At 40.8% G+C, this 14911-nt stretch overlaps 1 protein-coding gene and 1 long non-coding RNA gene across 5 annotated transcripts in view; one reads left to right on the top strand and one right to left on the bottom strand.

The window, feature by feature from the left end:
- CDH20 (cadherin 20) overlaps positions 1-14911 on the top strand; it is a 245448-nt gene that overhangs the window by 193709 nt on the left and 36828 nt on the right. For all 4 annotated transcript variants that reach the window (XM_051851165.2, XM_051851166.2, XM_070050090.1 and 1 more), the window contains 2 exons: positions 2135-2302; positions 7443-7630. In XM_051851165.2, the coding sequence (XP_051707125.2) occupies positions 2135-2302; positions 7443-7630 (356 nt within the window). The remainder of the gene's footprint in view (positions 1-2134; positions 2303-7442; positions 7631-14911) is intronic.
- LOC103349393 (uncharacterized) overlaps positions 1-14911 on the bottom strand; it is a 126484-nt gene that overhangs the window by 75936 nt on the left and 35637 nt on the right. The window lies entirely within an intron of this gene.

Raw genomic sequence — 14911 nt, 5'->3', positions numbered from 1 at the left:
AAAACACATTTTACATATTACCATATTTGACCCCCCAAATAATCATGTGAGCTAATAAAATATATGAGGGGATCTTCAAAAACTGCATGTGAAATATGTAAATGAAAAAGTAATGCATGGATTGCAAACAAATTCTGCACCAAAATAAACTTATCATTTAATTTCATTTTTCCACAAACTTTTTGATGTACCCTCTTATAGGAGGTATTATGACTCTTATTTTACATTAAAAAAAAAAAAAAAAAAAAAAACAGAAGACCTAAGAGTGATTAACAAGGAACTTGAGAAGAGACTTGGAGACACAGAGGTAAAGTCAATGATGAACACTCAAAGTCACCTCTTTATTTCAAAAAGAAAAAACTACATTTCTATTATTAGCAACCTGATAGAATTTTTTCCCCAGAAGTCCTAAGGGGAACCAAGCATTCAGAAAATTATATCATAAAAGGAGAAAGTGAGGGAGTGTAAATTAGTAAGAGGAAAGAAAAAAGACTGCAGTTAGGGATGCCTATAAAACAGTAACTTTAACAATCCTATGAGTGGTGGGAGGGAGGAGAGAGGAAGAAGAGAGCCCATGGGGAGGAAAAAGCAAGCTGGAAGAGGGTAATGTGTCCTTTATATCCTAAGAAGAATCTTACATCACATCGACAGCTCCCAGGGGGCATCTATAGTGTTAAGGTCAAAATACATGAAAAGATAGTTACTACCATACCCATGGGGCATTTTAAAAAACAAAATGCTGCATATTTCACTTTAGAATGTTGTTACTCCAATGCAATATATACATTACGGAAGCAAACTGGGGTCTGGTTGCTTCCCAACCTGTTGTTTTGTTTTGTTTTGTTTTGTTTTATGTGTGTGTGTGTAGAAGGTCTAGTTAGCCAAGGGTCATGTTGTAAACCTACAGCAAATAAGCCTTTAATCTTTGCCTACAGTGGATAGAAGTCAGGCGTGCTAAGTTGAAGGATTAAAAGGGAGATAAAACATTACTGCACATCCTTGGCAAGATCAAAAAACACATTTCAATCAATGGCCTTTGGTTTAGAACCCCTCTTCTTAAGTGAATCCATACGGTCTCACTGCAGTACTACTACCTACTGTCTGGAGAAGCTCATCACTTATGCAGAGTAAGAATAAACAACTCAGGCCGGCGCCGCGGCTCAATAGGCTAATCCTCCGCCTAGCGGCGCCAGCACACCGGGTTCTAGTCCCGGTCGGGGCGCCAGATTCTGTCCCGGTTGCCCCTCTTCCAGGCCAGCCCTCTGCTGTGGCCAGGGAGTGCAGTGGAGGATGGCCCAGGTGCTTGGGCCCTGCACCCCATGGGAGACCAGGAAAAGCACCTGGCTCCTGGCTCCTGCCATCGGATCAGCGCAGTGCGCCGGCCGCAGCGCGCCGGCCGCGGCGGCCATTGGAGGGTGAACCAACGGCAAAGGAAGACCTTTCTCTCTGTCTCTCTCTCACTGTCCACTCTGCCTATCAAAAAATTTAAAAAAAAAAAAAAGAATAAACAACTCACAAAGCATCTTTCATGTCCTAGCTCACGGAATTCAGTAAAGCACAGAGGTAAGCAAAACACACACACACACACACAAACAGAATGACTGTCTAACAAAAGGGAGATCAAATCAGAATTCCAACCCCACTTTCAGGTAGAGAGGAAGCTGTAAAAAGCCGAACAGGAGGGCCTTATCTCAAGAAGTCACTCACATTGACAAGAAAGAACTAAAGGAGAATCATTCAAAAATCACAGATTTGTAGACATATGAGGCTTTGTTTTCTGGAACCAAACCCCTGTTTTCTGTGGTGACACACAACAGGCAGTCTGAAATCACCTTGGACTGTAATTCCCCAACCCTGAACAAAAACCACTGCTGCCACCTCCTGTTCTCTTTCCATAATGTTGCTGGGGGAAATCGGCCCTCTGAACTCTTCCTGCTGGAATGGTATCTGTCATTTGTTACAGGGCAGCACTGTTTTGGAGCTGGGATTTTTACTTCAACTTTAATCAAACACATGTGACATGCATCTCGCCTCTAGGCATTAACAGTGCACAAGAGGGAAACTTGGAAACCAATCATTTAAAAACCAGACTTGTGGTTTTGTTTTTAAACACAAAGTCATTTCTATCCTGCAGGTGTAATTAGGACAGCTCTCATGAACATGGACAGAGAAGCCAAAGAATACTACGAGGTGATTATCCAAGCCAAGGACATGGGAGGGCAGCTTGGAGGATTAGCTGGGACCACAACAGTCAACATCACCCTCTCGGATGTCAATGACAACCCACCTCGCTTTCCCCAGAGTGAGTATTTAAGCAGCAAGAGCACAGACCCCAGGCCACAGAGATGAATCTGTCACAGAAGTGCGGGAGAAAGGCCAGCCTGAGTTACCTTGTTAAATTCAATTATTCAGGGATTCCTTCCCGCCATTCATCATGTAATTCTCATATAAGCATTTCCCTCTTCTGGGTGCCAGCTTTCTATAGCAAACACTAAACCACTGTATCTCAGACTTCTTCTCATTGTCTCCTTTCATTTTTTAACCTGACAGCCTCACCCACCTATCCTACATAGAATTAGATACCAAGGAATAAGATTTGTTGGGTAGGGTTCCCATTTTCATGGGCCACAAACAACTGTAATAGCTAAGCTTTTTTTCACATGTCACACCCACACACACCCAGAACCAATTTTTTGCTCCCAGGAGCACAGTATTGCCTGAAACTAAGTCAAAGCTGTAGGTGAACATCCACCCACCTGATGATATTAACCAGTCACTTCACAGGCAGGTACCAAGTATCTGCCATGTAAGGGGATGGTCACGAAAAGTATAAGACACTTGAAACCCAGTCCCTGCCCCCATGAAACCTAAGATTCACTTAGGTAATGCACATTCTCTACCCAGGAATAGTTAACCAACAGGTAGCATTTGGAGTGCCCTGTAGCACAATGATAACTTCACAATAACTAAGATGAATGGAGGCTTCCTGGCAGGATGGGACTCCAACAGGAGGTTGAAGAATATGAAATATTTGTATAGGCAGCAAGGTAAAAAAAATTGCAAAATGGAGCATTCATTCACTCAAAAATACATGTTCCATACATCATTCTAAATATGGGACACACAGCAGTGTACAAAAAAGTGCTCTCCTGGCACTCCTTTGTGTAAAAACCTGCATGTAAGAATATATAGATATAGATAGGTACACACACACACACACACACACATATCTAATATCATTTTATGTTAAGAAATAAAATTGCCAATATCATTTTATTTTCAGAAGAACAGATCTTAAAAATGTAATGTATTTCCAATAGAATCCATAGAAAAGTTTTTCAGCAAGAGAGAGAGACACACAAAGAAATGTAACTTAGCGGCCTATCCAGGATGGGCTTGCAGGGCGGAGACTAGAGGCAGAGGATGTCTTAGAAAGCTTTTGGTGTGGTCCAGATTTGAAATAACAAGGACTTAAGGAAATGACAGGAGGAGTGGAGTAGGACAAATAACTTCTGCGTGTTGATTTCTTGACTAAGGGAGCCAAGGCAGAGGGTGGAGTCCAGGATGACAATGATGTTTTAAGTCTGGATGACAGACAGAAGTATTGCACTGCTGAGGGAAATAGAGGAGGCATAATGGAACCTATGGCAGGAAGGAAAGAGATAAATTCAGGTTTGAATATGAAGTGACAGCAGAACATCATGCTGAATGTCCTTAAGGAAGGTGGAAATACAGAGCTCTAGCTAAGGAACAGAGCCCAGAAATGGAGACATTTGAGAAGCAGATGCCTAAGGGAGTAGCTGGAAAAGTGAGAGCAGCAGACACAATATCAGGTGAAAGATTTAACCGAGGAATTGGGGCTTAAAAAAAGAAAGAAAGAAAAAACTAAATTAAAAACAGTCATGCCAGGCTATCGGCTGAATAGCTGCATTTTCAATCAGTCAGATGAACTGAACTTTCCATGTTATCTTTGGAAATACTAAAAGAGAACTTAAACATTTACACGCAATGGGTACACACAAATTGCCTGCGAGCATTCATGAAAGAAAAAGATAGAATTCTAGTTAAGCATTTCACCAGCAGGGCAAGTAAGTAGGTGACTAAGTGGATTGGCCCCACAGTGCAGAACACGAGGGCCCCATGCAACAGTTTGTGAAATGCCATGTGGAATGGATTTTTGTTGCTTTGCAAACCCCAAGACTTCCAACTTTGTTAATTTGAAAATGGCTCACACTGCCCATACTACAGACTATATTTTCTTGAACATCCTTGAGCTATTTGGCTGTTTAAATTTGAGACTATGAAGGTATCTCTGATGGAGACAGAGAAGAGAACCAAGTTATTACATAGTACATAAATATATGGGCTTGGCCATATTGAAGGAAAATCACGTCACCCAAACATGACAATGTCACAACAGCATAACAAAATATGAAGAAAACTGGGGTTTTAATCTTGTCTACCCTGCAAACTAACAGGTTCACACCACTCAAGCTTTTTCAAAATACAGTAGTAATGGAGACTATATTTTTGGATATATAGGATAAAGTAGAAGTATGGATTGTTTCGTGGAAGAAAATTGGAAAATATAAAGTAACTGAAATCTCTGGTCTCAAAGCATCCTCCCACATTATCTCTGCTTCCACTAAAATGATCACTATTTTTGGACTTTTTTATAATTTCATTTATCTCAAAATTAAGTTTTTTCCCCATATGTTTGCTAAACTTTTGTTTAGATTAACTCACTTTCCATAATTCTATCCTGAATAAATTTTTCTGCCTTATGATTTTATTTATTTGAAAGCCAGAGTTACAGAGAGGGAGAGACAGAAAGAGATAGAGAAAGAATCTGCCAATTGCTAGTTCACTCCCCAGATGGCCACAATGGTCAAGGCTGGGCCAAGCTGAAGCCAGGAGCTTGTTCCAGGTCTCCCATATGAGTACCAGTGGCCCAAGTACTTGGGACATCTTCCACCAGTTTTCCCAGGCCATTAGCAGGGAGCTGGACCAGAAAGGGAGCAGCAGGGACACAAACTGGTGCCCATTTGGGATGCCAGGATTGCATGTGAAGCTTTACCTGCTATGCCACTATTCCAGCCCCTAATTTTCTGATTCCTCGTCGCAGAAATTCCACTTCTTTTCCACAAATATTATCATAACTAGTAACAGGATGGTGACCAAATATACACTCATTTTACATTGAACAAGCTCAGTCAACTTTAATTGAATTAAATATAATGGAATATCAAGATCTCAAGCTATTTATTTTAAGCATAGTATATCACAGTAAAAATTCTATGTATATGTTTATAGCACCTAACATAGCTTTCCTGGTGTGGAGAAAACTGTAGACAGATACTTGTTTGCTTTTCCCAAAAACTGCTGTGGCAGCAAGGTGTGTAATCATCAACAACTTTGGAAGTAAGTGGAAAGAGACCAGAGGCCAGCGCCGCGGCTCACTAGGCTAATCCTTCACCTTGCGGCGCCGGCACACCGGGTTCTAGTCCTGGTCGGGGGGCCGGATTCTGTGCCAGTTGCCCCTCTTCCAGGCCAGGGAGTGCAGTGGAGGATGGCCCAAGTACTTAGGCCTTGCACCCCATGGGAGACCAGGATAAGTACCTGGCTCCTGCCATCGGATCAGCACGGTGCGCCAGCCGCAGCGTGCCGGCCACAGTGGCCATTGGAGGGTGAACCAACGGCAAAAGGAAGACCTTTCTCTCTCTCTCACTGTCCACTCTGCCTGTCAAAAAAAAAAAAAAAAAGAAAAGAAAAGAAACCAGAAATCCAAGTGCTTGCCACTTTTAGAAGAAACATTAGAAACATGCTCATATTTATAAGAAACATGCTCATATTTATAAATAACAGCCATCATTTTCTCTCCTGTACATGGTAGAATGGTGGCTGGATGCTGTCACCCTGCCTAAGTCTTTGTGAAACTGAAACTCTGACACCCCAGCTTTGAAGTAGCTCATAGTGCATAATAAAATGAAAGACAGGGGCCAGAGCTGTGGCGTAGCAGGCAAAGCCACGGCCTTTGGTGCCAGCATCCCATATGGGCGCCGGTTCTAGTACCCGCTGCTCCACTTCCAATCCTGCTCTCCGCTATGGCCTGGCCCAAGTTCTTGGGCCCTGCACCCTCGTTGGGAGACCCGGAAGAAGCTCCTGGCTCCTGGCTTCAGATGGGAGTGAACCAGTGGATGGAAGACCTCTCTCTCTCTCCCTCTCCTCTCTCTATGTAACTGTGACTTTCAAGTAAAATAAATAAATCTTAAAAATGAAAGAGAGCACTCAACTATTGAAAATGTATAGTTTTTCTTTAGTCAGTCATATTATAATTGACAAAATAATGAAGAACACCAAAAAGTTGAGCCCTAGAGAAGATAAGTTACCAAAGATACTTTGTAGAGATGAAAAATGAACTAAATTTAAATGTGAGTTCAGGATATCAAGTCAAAAAGAAGAACATTATCAACTGTGAGCTTCCTACATACACTTGTAAGAATGTTTTTTGGTAATGTATTATAGAACAAGAGAAAGAGCACCACGTGTCCGTCCATGAAGAGGCAGGCAGTGAGCAATCACAGGTGCAAGGACTCATTAATGGACAACTCATGTAGCTGGTGGCACTTGCTCCCTGTGACTCTTCCTCCTTACAGACTGCTGGACTCCATTAGCTCTGGGCATGTGGACATAGAGGTGGGCACTCAACACACTGGGTTGGCCAGAGAACTGAAGTGAAGGTGGCCATTTGAAATGTAAAAAGAATATATATGGGCTTTGTTTTCACGTTTTTTGTTTCTTTATCAGACAGCACTGACATTTGGGGAAACATTTTAGTGCATTAGGAAGTACTGTTGGCCCTCCATGCCCGTGAGTTCCCCATCTGTGGATCCAACCAATCACAAGTACTTGGGTCCCTGCCACCTATGGAAGAGACCTGAATTGAGTTCTGGGCCCCTGGCTTATGCCTGATACAGCTCCAGCTGTTGCAACCATCTGGGAAGTGAACCATCATACAGAAGCTCTTTGTTTCTCTCTCACACTCGTTCTCACTCTCACTCTCTTATTCTATGACTTTCAAGTAAAATGAAAATAAATTTTAAAAGAATTATCTTCAATTAAAAACAGAGAAAGAGAGAGAACTTCCTACTACCCTGAAGGTAAATTCACTGGGATGAGAAACAATTGTTTTTATCTTTCCTACTCTTAGCATTACAATCAATCTGTTTTGACTCCTCCTTATTGAACATTCAGCACAAGCCTATTTGGGTGACTATGTTCTGAGATTCCCTGGACTTCAATTCTCATCCGTAAAACTGAAGTGTTAATTTTTGGAACAAAGAAGATGTTTGACATAGCATGGCTGATTTGATGTGACAATGACATGACATGTTTGATAGTGGCAGATGATCAAGAAGGCATGTTCTTCATTTTCTCCACAGAACATTATCAGATGAGTGTGTTGGAGTCAGCTCCAATTAGCTCCACTGTGGGGAGAGTGTTTGCCAAGGACCTGGATGAAGGAATCAATGCAGAGATGAAATACACTATTGTGGATGGAGATGGTGCTGATGCTTTTGACATTAACACAGATCCCAATTTCCAAGTAGGCATCATAACTGTGAAGAAGGTAATCCAACTCCTTTCTACAAGTTATTGTCATGGATGCTTTGAGTATATATGAATAAATATGATATGATATTAAATATGATAAAAGCATAAAGATGGAAACAGGGAGAACAGGTGCAAAATTACTGTAATAACCCAGATAAGAGGTGATGGTGACCTAGTATACGGGAGTGGGAATGGATGTGAAAATAAGTATTCAGAATATGAATACACATTAAAAGTAGAGCAACAGAATTTCCTACAGGATTAAATGAGGATATGAAACAAACAGAAGAGTCCATTAAAATTAAAGCAAATAAAATGGAATGTGATTTCAAGAGACTGAGTATAAATAAAAAGAGGACACAGTAACATGGGACTTGAGGCACCCCAACATGCGGAGGTCAGAAGGGCAAGGGCAAGCAGACTGATCAGGAAGTCAGGAGGAAATCAAGGGTGTATGGTACCTTGTGGGTATAAAGAGTGTTTCCAAGAGAAGCGGGTGATCATCTGTGACCACCACTGCTGACGGCCAAGTAAGAACACTGAAAATTAACCACAGACTTTAGGAACATGAAGATAACTGATGACCCTGACAGAAGCAACATGCCTGTCTGTACCTTACAATGTGGCAGAAGGTTATGTGGATTTGTAATATCTTTATTCTATGCTGTTTCATAGACCTGAATCACCATTACTTTAGAAAAGAAAGGATGAGTTCACATATCTGTTCTGTATTCATTTAAGGTGCAATGAAATACAGCAAAGGAACAGGTATATCCAAAATTCTTCCAACCAAAAATCTTTAGAACTAACATCCAACTTAGAAGCAGCACAAAGGGCCGGTGCGGTGGCTCACTAGGTAAATCCTCCGCCTTGCGGCGCCAGCACACCAGGTTCTAGTCCCGGTCGGGGCGCCGGATTCTGTCCCGGTTGCCCCTCTTCCAGGCCAGCTCTCTGCTGTGGCCAGGAGTGCAGTGGAGGATGGCCCAAGTACTTAGGCCCTGCACCCCATGGGAGACCAGGAGAAGTATCTGGCTCCTGCCATCGGATCAGCGCAGTGCGCCGGCCACAGCGCGCCGGCCGCGCTGGCCATTGGAGGGTGAACCAACGGCAAAGGAAAACCTTTCTCTCTGTCTCTCTCTCTCACTGTCCACTCTGTCTGTCCAAAAAAAAAAAAAAAAAGGCAGCACAAAACTATGAAATGTACTGAATCACCAAATAAATCTGGACATGATTAAAATATTTTAATTTTATTCTCATTCTTTGAGAATAATATACTAGAATTTAAAATGTGACAAAAATAATATCAACTTCGTACAGGATGAAACATTAAAAACATTCCCCTATTATCTTGTTAGCCATGACTAGTAACTATAAATGCCCAAAGTTCTGAGCAATTATTATTTCTTTAATTTCTATCCAAAAAATTAAACAATCAGGAAGTTTTGAGATTCTCAATATTTAAATTTTTATATAATGAAGCAATATATGATAAAATTCTAAATAATATTACTAATTGATGCTAAATTATCACAATACAATTTCCAACCTATTACAAGGCACTCATTAAAAAGCAGCCTATTAACTGTAACAATTTGAGGAACCTCATAATGTCTTTTCTCCAGCTCCCTTACCTGGAAAAAATATTGAACCTCATAAGACACCGTCTTTCATTGTCATTACTACAACTATCTCCATGTTTAATCAAAATGCATGTCAATTTTGTCAAGGTCATTTTGATTTCTCTTCTGAACTTATAAGCTATCAGAAAATGGAATTAAGAAAGAAGTCAATAAGCTGGGTGATGGACAACTGACATGTAATAAATACTTTACAAACTATTGACTGCTGAATCTACACCTTTGGAATACCTTTCACTCAGATGTCTGGTATATACCCGTCCTCCTACTTTGTCATTAACAATGTCATAAAAAATTGAAACAAAAGTTCTGCTTTTGATGTATTTCCCTTCGGCCTATTATTTATCTAAACATCACATACTTTTTCCAAAAGAGAAATTAAATTGAATTGATAGAATTGAGTCTTCTTCATAAAACTACACTAATTATTAACCAGCACCTTGTATCTTTTTAGCTTTTAAGTAATCAATCAATTGATTTTCAGTCTCTTAAATGCTTGAAGTATAATTTGAAATATATAATTTTCAGAATGTTCTTTATTCCATAGATGCACAATTTTCTAGTCTTCAGCATGTCTTCCATCTTCCAGAAAACAACAAGTAATTATTTAGTGTCCATGCTCCCCTTAGGCAGGTCCCAAAGAACAAAAATTCTGCATTTCACCAAATCTAAGATGCCATAAATTGAAAATATTATTGTTTTATGTACCACTTTTTAAAAATCCTGCCAGTTTAAATGCTGCAGCACTTTCTTATTTCTTTGTTTATAGTTAAAGAGTTCTAATAGCCACAGTTAGACATATTTGCTTCACTAATATCAGACTTATTCCCTGCTGTTGTTTCCATGCCACTCTGCCTACACAACTTTTGTTTCAATCCTTGATCATAGCACAGTCTTTCTGAAGACATACAGTTCAATATATGTATTATCCACAATATGCAGAACTCAACAGCAATATAACAGTATGAATAGCTCTGAACAGGTCTGGCATGCACAGGTGATAACAACTAGATCCCATCATCTCCTAATGAGTCTATAGCAATTTTAAAATGTCATCAATCAACAGGAAAACTATTTCCAAACAATCAAAACAGGGAAAAAGTACATCCTAAAATTACTGAAAATATGGTAGCATAAAATAGAGATTTTTCAGTTAAGTAATAAATAATAATAATACATTGTAAAACTTTTTGCACTATTTAATATTTTGCCGCTACCTTTTGGGCTTTAGGCCTTGCTAGAGAGAATAAAAATATTGCACTGAGGAATAAAAATTATGACTAAGTTATACCCCTAGCCCTTAAATCTGGGGAAGGGGGCCAATATAGAAATATATTAATACAAATTAAGAGAAGCTATAATGGAAGTATGATAAAGCATTATGAGAACATAGGAAGTAATACTTAATTCTGCTTAGTTAATATTTAAAGCTGCATTACTATATTGTGCCATAACTTTCATGACTCAATTTTCAAGGATATAAATGACTTTTACGCGGTGCGCCGGCCGCAGCGCGCCAGCCGCAGTGGCCATTGGAGGGTGAACCAACGGCAAAGGAAGACCTTTCTCTCTGTCTCTCTCTCTCACTGTCCACTCTGCCTGTCAAATAAATAAATAAATAAATAACTTTTCATTCTTGTATGCACCAACTCTAGGAAATTTCTTGCACGGAATCTAGGTTCTCAAATATTATTATTATTTTATTTATGATCATGAATACATAAATAAACAATTCTTTGATGTTAAAAAAATATGAGAAACAGGCCGGCGCCGTGGCTCACTAGGCTAATCCTCCGCCTAGCGGCGCCGGCACACCGGGTTCTAGTCCCGGTCGGGGTGCCGGATTCTGTCCCGGTTGCCCCTCTTCCAGGCCAGCTCTCTGCTGTGGCCAGGGAGTGCAGTGGAGGATGGCCCAGGTGCTTGGGCCCTGCACCCCATGGGAGACCAGGAAAAGCACCTGGCTCCTGGCTCCTGCCATCGGATCAGCGCGGTGCGCCGGCCGCAGCGCGCCGGCCGCGGCGGCCATTGGAGGGTGAACCAATGGCAAAGGAAGACCTTTCTCTCTGTCTCTCTCTCTCTCACTGTCCACTCTGCCTGTCAAAAAAATAAAAAAAAATAAAAATAAAAAAAAAAAAATATGAGAAACAGTGACTTGATCAGATCCTGTGCTGACTGCTGATGTACAATGTAATACTTTATCCATTTCAGTATTTTTTCTCTGTTTTGTTCTAGTACTATTGGTTGAACTCTGTAATTAACACACAATTATTCTTAGGTGTTTAAATTTTAACTGAAAAATGATCCCTGTTAAATATAACAGTGGGAATAAGAGAGGGAGGAGATGTACAATTTGGGACATGCTCAATCTGTCTTGCCCCAAATGGTAGAGTTAGAATCGTGCCAGGGGATTCCAATTCAACTCCATCAAGGTAGCACATACCAATGCCATCTCACTAGTCCAAGTGATCAATTTCAATTCACAATTGATCATACTGGTAGGTCTAAGAGTCAAAGGGATCACATAAACAAGACTAGTGTCTGCTAATACTAAATGATAGAATTAAAAAGGAGAGAACGATCCAACATGGGAAGCAGGATACACAGCAGACTCATAGAATGGCAGATGTCCTAAATAGCACTCTGACCTCAGAATCAGCCCTTAAGGCATTTGGATCTCACTGAAGAGCCCATGAGAGTATTTTAGGCATGGAAAGCCAAGACACCCTGGGGAAAAAAAAAAAGACCTAAATGAAAGATCTCTGCGAGTGAGATCCCAGTGGAAAGAACGAGGCCATCAAAGAAGGAGGGAAGGAGGTACCTTTCTCTGAAGGGAGGAGAGAACTTCCACTTTGACTATGACCCTGTCGGAATAAGATCGAAGTCGGTGAACCCAAAAGGATTCCATAGCCTTGGCAACTCATGACTAGAGCCTAGGGAGATTATTGACGCCATAAACAAGAGTGTCAAATTGTTAAGTCAACAACAGGAGTCACTGTGTACTTACTTCTCATGTGGGATCTGTCCTTAATGTGTTGTCCAATGTGAAGTAATGCTATAACTAGTACTGAAACAGTATTTTACACTTTGTGTTTCTGTGGGGGTGCAAACTGATGAAATCTTTACTTAATATATACTAAATCGATCTTCTGTATATAAAGATAATTGAAAATGAATCTTGGCCGGCACCGCAGCTCACTAGGCTAATCCTCCACCTTGCGGCGCCAGCACACCGGGTTCTAGTCCCGGTAGGGGTGCCAGATTCTGTCCCGGTTGCCCCTCTTCCAGGCCAGCTCTCTGCTGTGGCCAGGGAGTGCAGTGGAGGATGGCCCAAGTCCTTGGGCCCTGCACCCCATGGGAGACCAGGAGAAGCACCTGGCTCCTGCCATCGGATCAGCGCGGTGCACCAGCTGCAGCGCGCCGGCCACGGCGGCCATTGGAGGGTGAACCAATGGCAAAGGAAGACCTTTCTCTCTGTCTCCCTCTCTCTCACTGTCCACTCTGCCTGTCAAAAAAAAAAAAAAAGAAAAGAAAAGAAAAGGAATCTTGATGTGAATGGAATGGGAGAGGGAGCGGGAGATGGGAGGGGTGTGAGTGGGAGGGAAATTATGGGAGGGGAAGCCATTGTAATCCATAAACTGTACTTTGGAAATTTATATTTACTAAATAAATAAATAAGAATAAAAACAATGCAAGAAGGAAAAACCAAACTCATACCAATGTGAACAATTTAAATCTTAGTGTTTTGGGTAATGATTTATTTCTATTTTAAAAGTAGAAGTGAGAGAGACAAAAGCCTTAAATAATATAAAAATCATTAAACAATTTAATGAAAAATAAATTTCAACAATAATTAAAAACTCATTCTGGTCTTTAAAAAAGATGGTGCTGGAATAATTAGAAACTGTATGCAAATATTTTTAAATGAGCCTTAATTATAATTCACAAAAATAATCTCAAAATGGATCTTATACTGAAACATAAAAAAATTAAAACTATAAAATTCCTAACAAGAAACATAAAAGAAAATCTTTGTGACCCTAATTAGGCAAAGATTTCTTTGCTACCCGAATCCCATTCTACAAAAAGAAAAAGTGGTAAGACTTCATTGCTACTAAGAGTTTCTGCTCTTCAAAAGCCATTGTTAAAAGAATGAAATGACAATTCACAGATTGGGAGAATATATTTGCAAATCACATACCTGATAAAATACTTTCATACAGAATATATAAAGAAATCTTCAAGAAGACAGAGAAAAATGTACCAGTAGATATTAGGGAAGTACAAATCCAAACCATTATACACCTGTGCACACATACAAAGATAGCTAAAATCAAATATGGGGGGCTGGTATTGTAGCAGAGAGGGTTAAGTGGCTGTCTACAACACCAGCATCCCATGTGGGCACCAGTTTGTATCCAAGCTGCTCTTCTTCCTATCCAGCTCTCTACTCATGCCCCTGGGAAAGCAGTGGAAGATGGCCCAAGTACTTGGGCCCGTGCCACCCACATGGGAGACCTGGATGAAGCTCTTGACTCCTGGCTTCACCTGGCCCAACCCTGGCTATTGCAGTCATCTGGGAAGTGAGCCAGCAGATAGTGTCTCTCTCTCTCTCTCTCTCTCTCTCTCTCTCTCTCCCCAGCAGATGGTCTCTTTCTTTCTCTTTCTCTCTCTCTCTCTCTCTCTCTCTCTAACTCTGCCTTTCAAATAAATAAATATTTAAAAACACAACTACTGACAAGGATAGGAAGAAACTCTAACTCTCCTGCATTCCTAATGGGAATACAAAATGATATTGCACTTTGCAAATCAGTCTGGAAGTTTCCTATAAAGTTAAAAATATATCACATAATCCTGCAATCATACTTCTAGATATTTACACATATGAAATGAAAACCTAAGCTCACACAAAAACCTGTGTCAAATCTTTATAATAGTTTTATTCAAATATCAGAAATTAGAGACAACCCAAACATGCCTCTAGTAGAGAAGGAATAAACCAACTGTCATACATCCATACACTGGAATATGACGCAGCAATACAAAGGAACAAACTGTTCATTCAAACAACATGGATGAATCTCAAATGCATTGTGCTTAGTGAAAGAAACCAAACTCAAAAGATTAAATAGTGAGTAATTCCATTTAGATGTACTCCTACAATGGACAGAAGATGGATCTGTGGTTGCCAAGGGTGGGATGTGGGGGGGCGAAGCTGCCTACAAAGAGGCACAGGGTAGGTTATGCAGAGGGGAGGAACAGTTTTATATCTTCCTTATCATGGTAGATACATAACCAAATAAATTCATCAAAACTTGCCAAACTGTACTTGAAAAAAAAGATGAATTTTGGGGCCAATATTGTGGTGTAGCAGGTAACAAAGCCACCTGTGACTCTGGCATCCTGGCTGCTACACTTCTGATCTAGCTTCCTGCTAATGTACCTGGGAAAGCTGGGGAAGATGGCCCAAGTGCTTGAGTCCCTGCACCCATGTGGGAGACCCAGAGGAAGCTCCTGGCTCCTGGCTTCAGCCTGGCCCAGACCTGGCCATTGTGACCACTGGGAGAGTGAACCAGAGGATGGAAGATTCTCTATTTTTCTCTCCCTCTCTCTCTCTCTTTCTCTCTCTCTGTCCTTCTCTGTCTCTCTCCCTTTCTCTCTGT

Source organism: Oryctolagus cuniculus, chromosome 10 (assembly GCF_964237555.1).
Source record: "Oryctolagus cuniculus chromosome 10, mOryCun1.1, whole genome shotgun sequence".
Taxonomy (NCBI): Eukaryota; Metazoa; Chordata; class Mammalia; order Lagomorpha; family Leporidae; genus Oryctolagus; species Oryctolagus cuniculus.
Note: the sequence above shows the minus strand (reverse complement) of the source record. Positions and strands in the feature narration are given on the sequence as shown.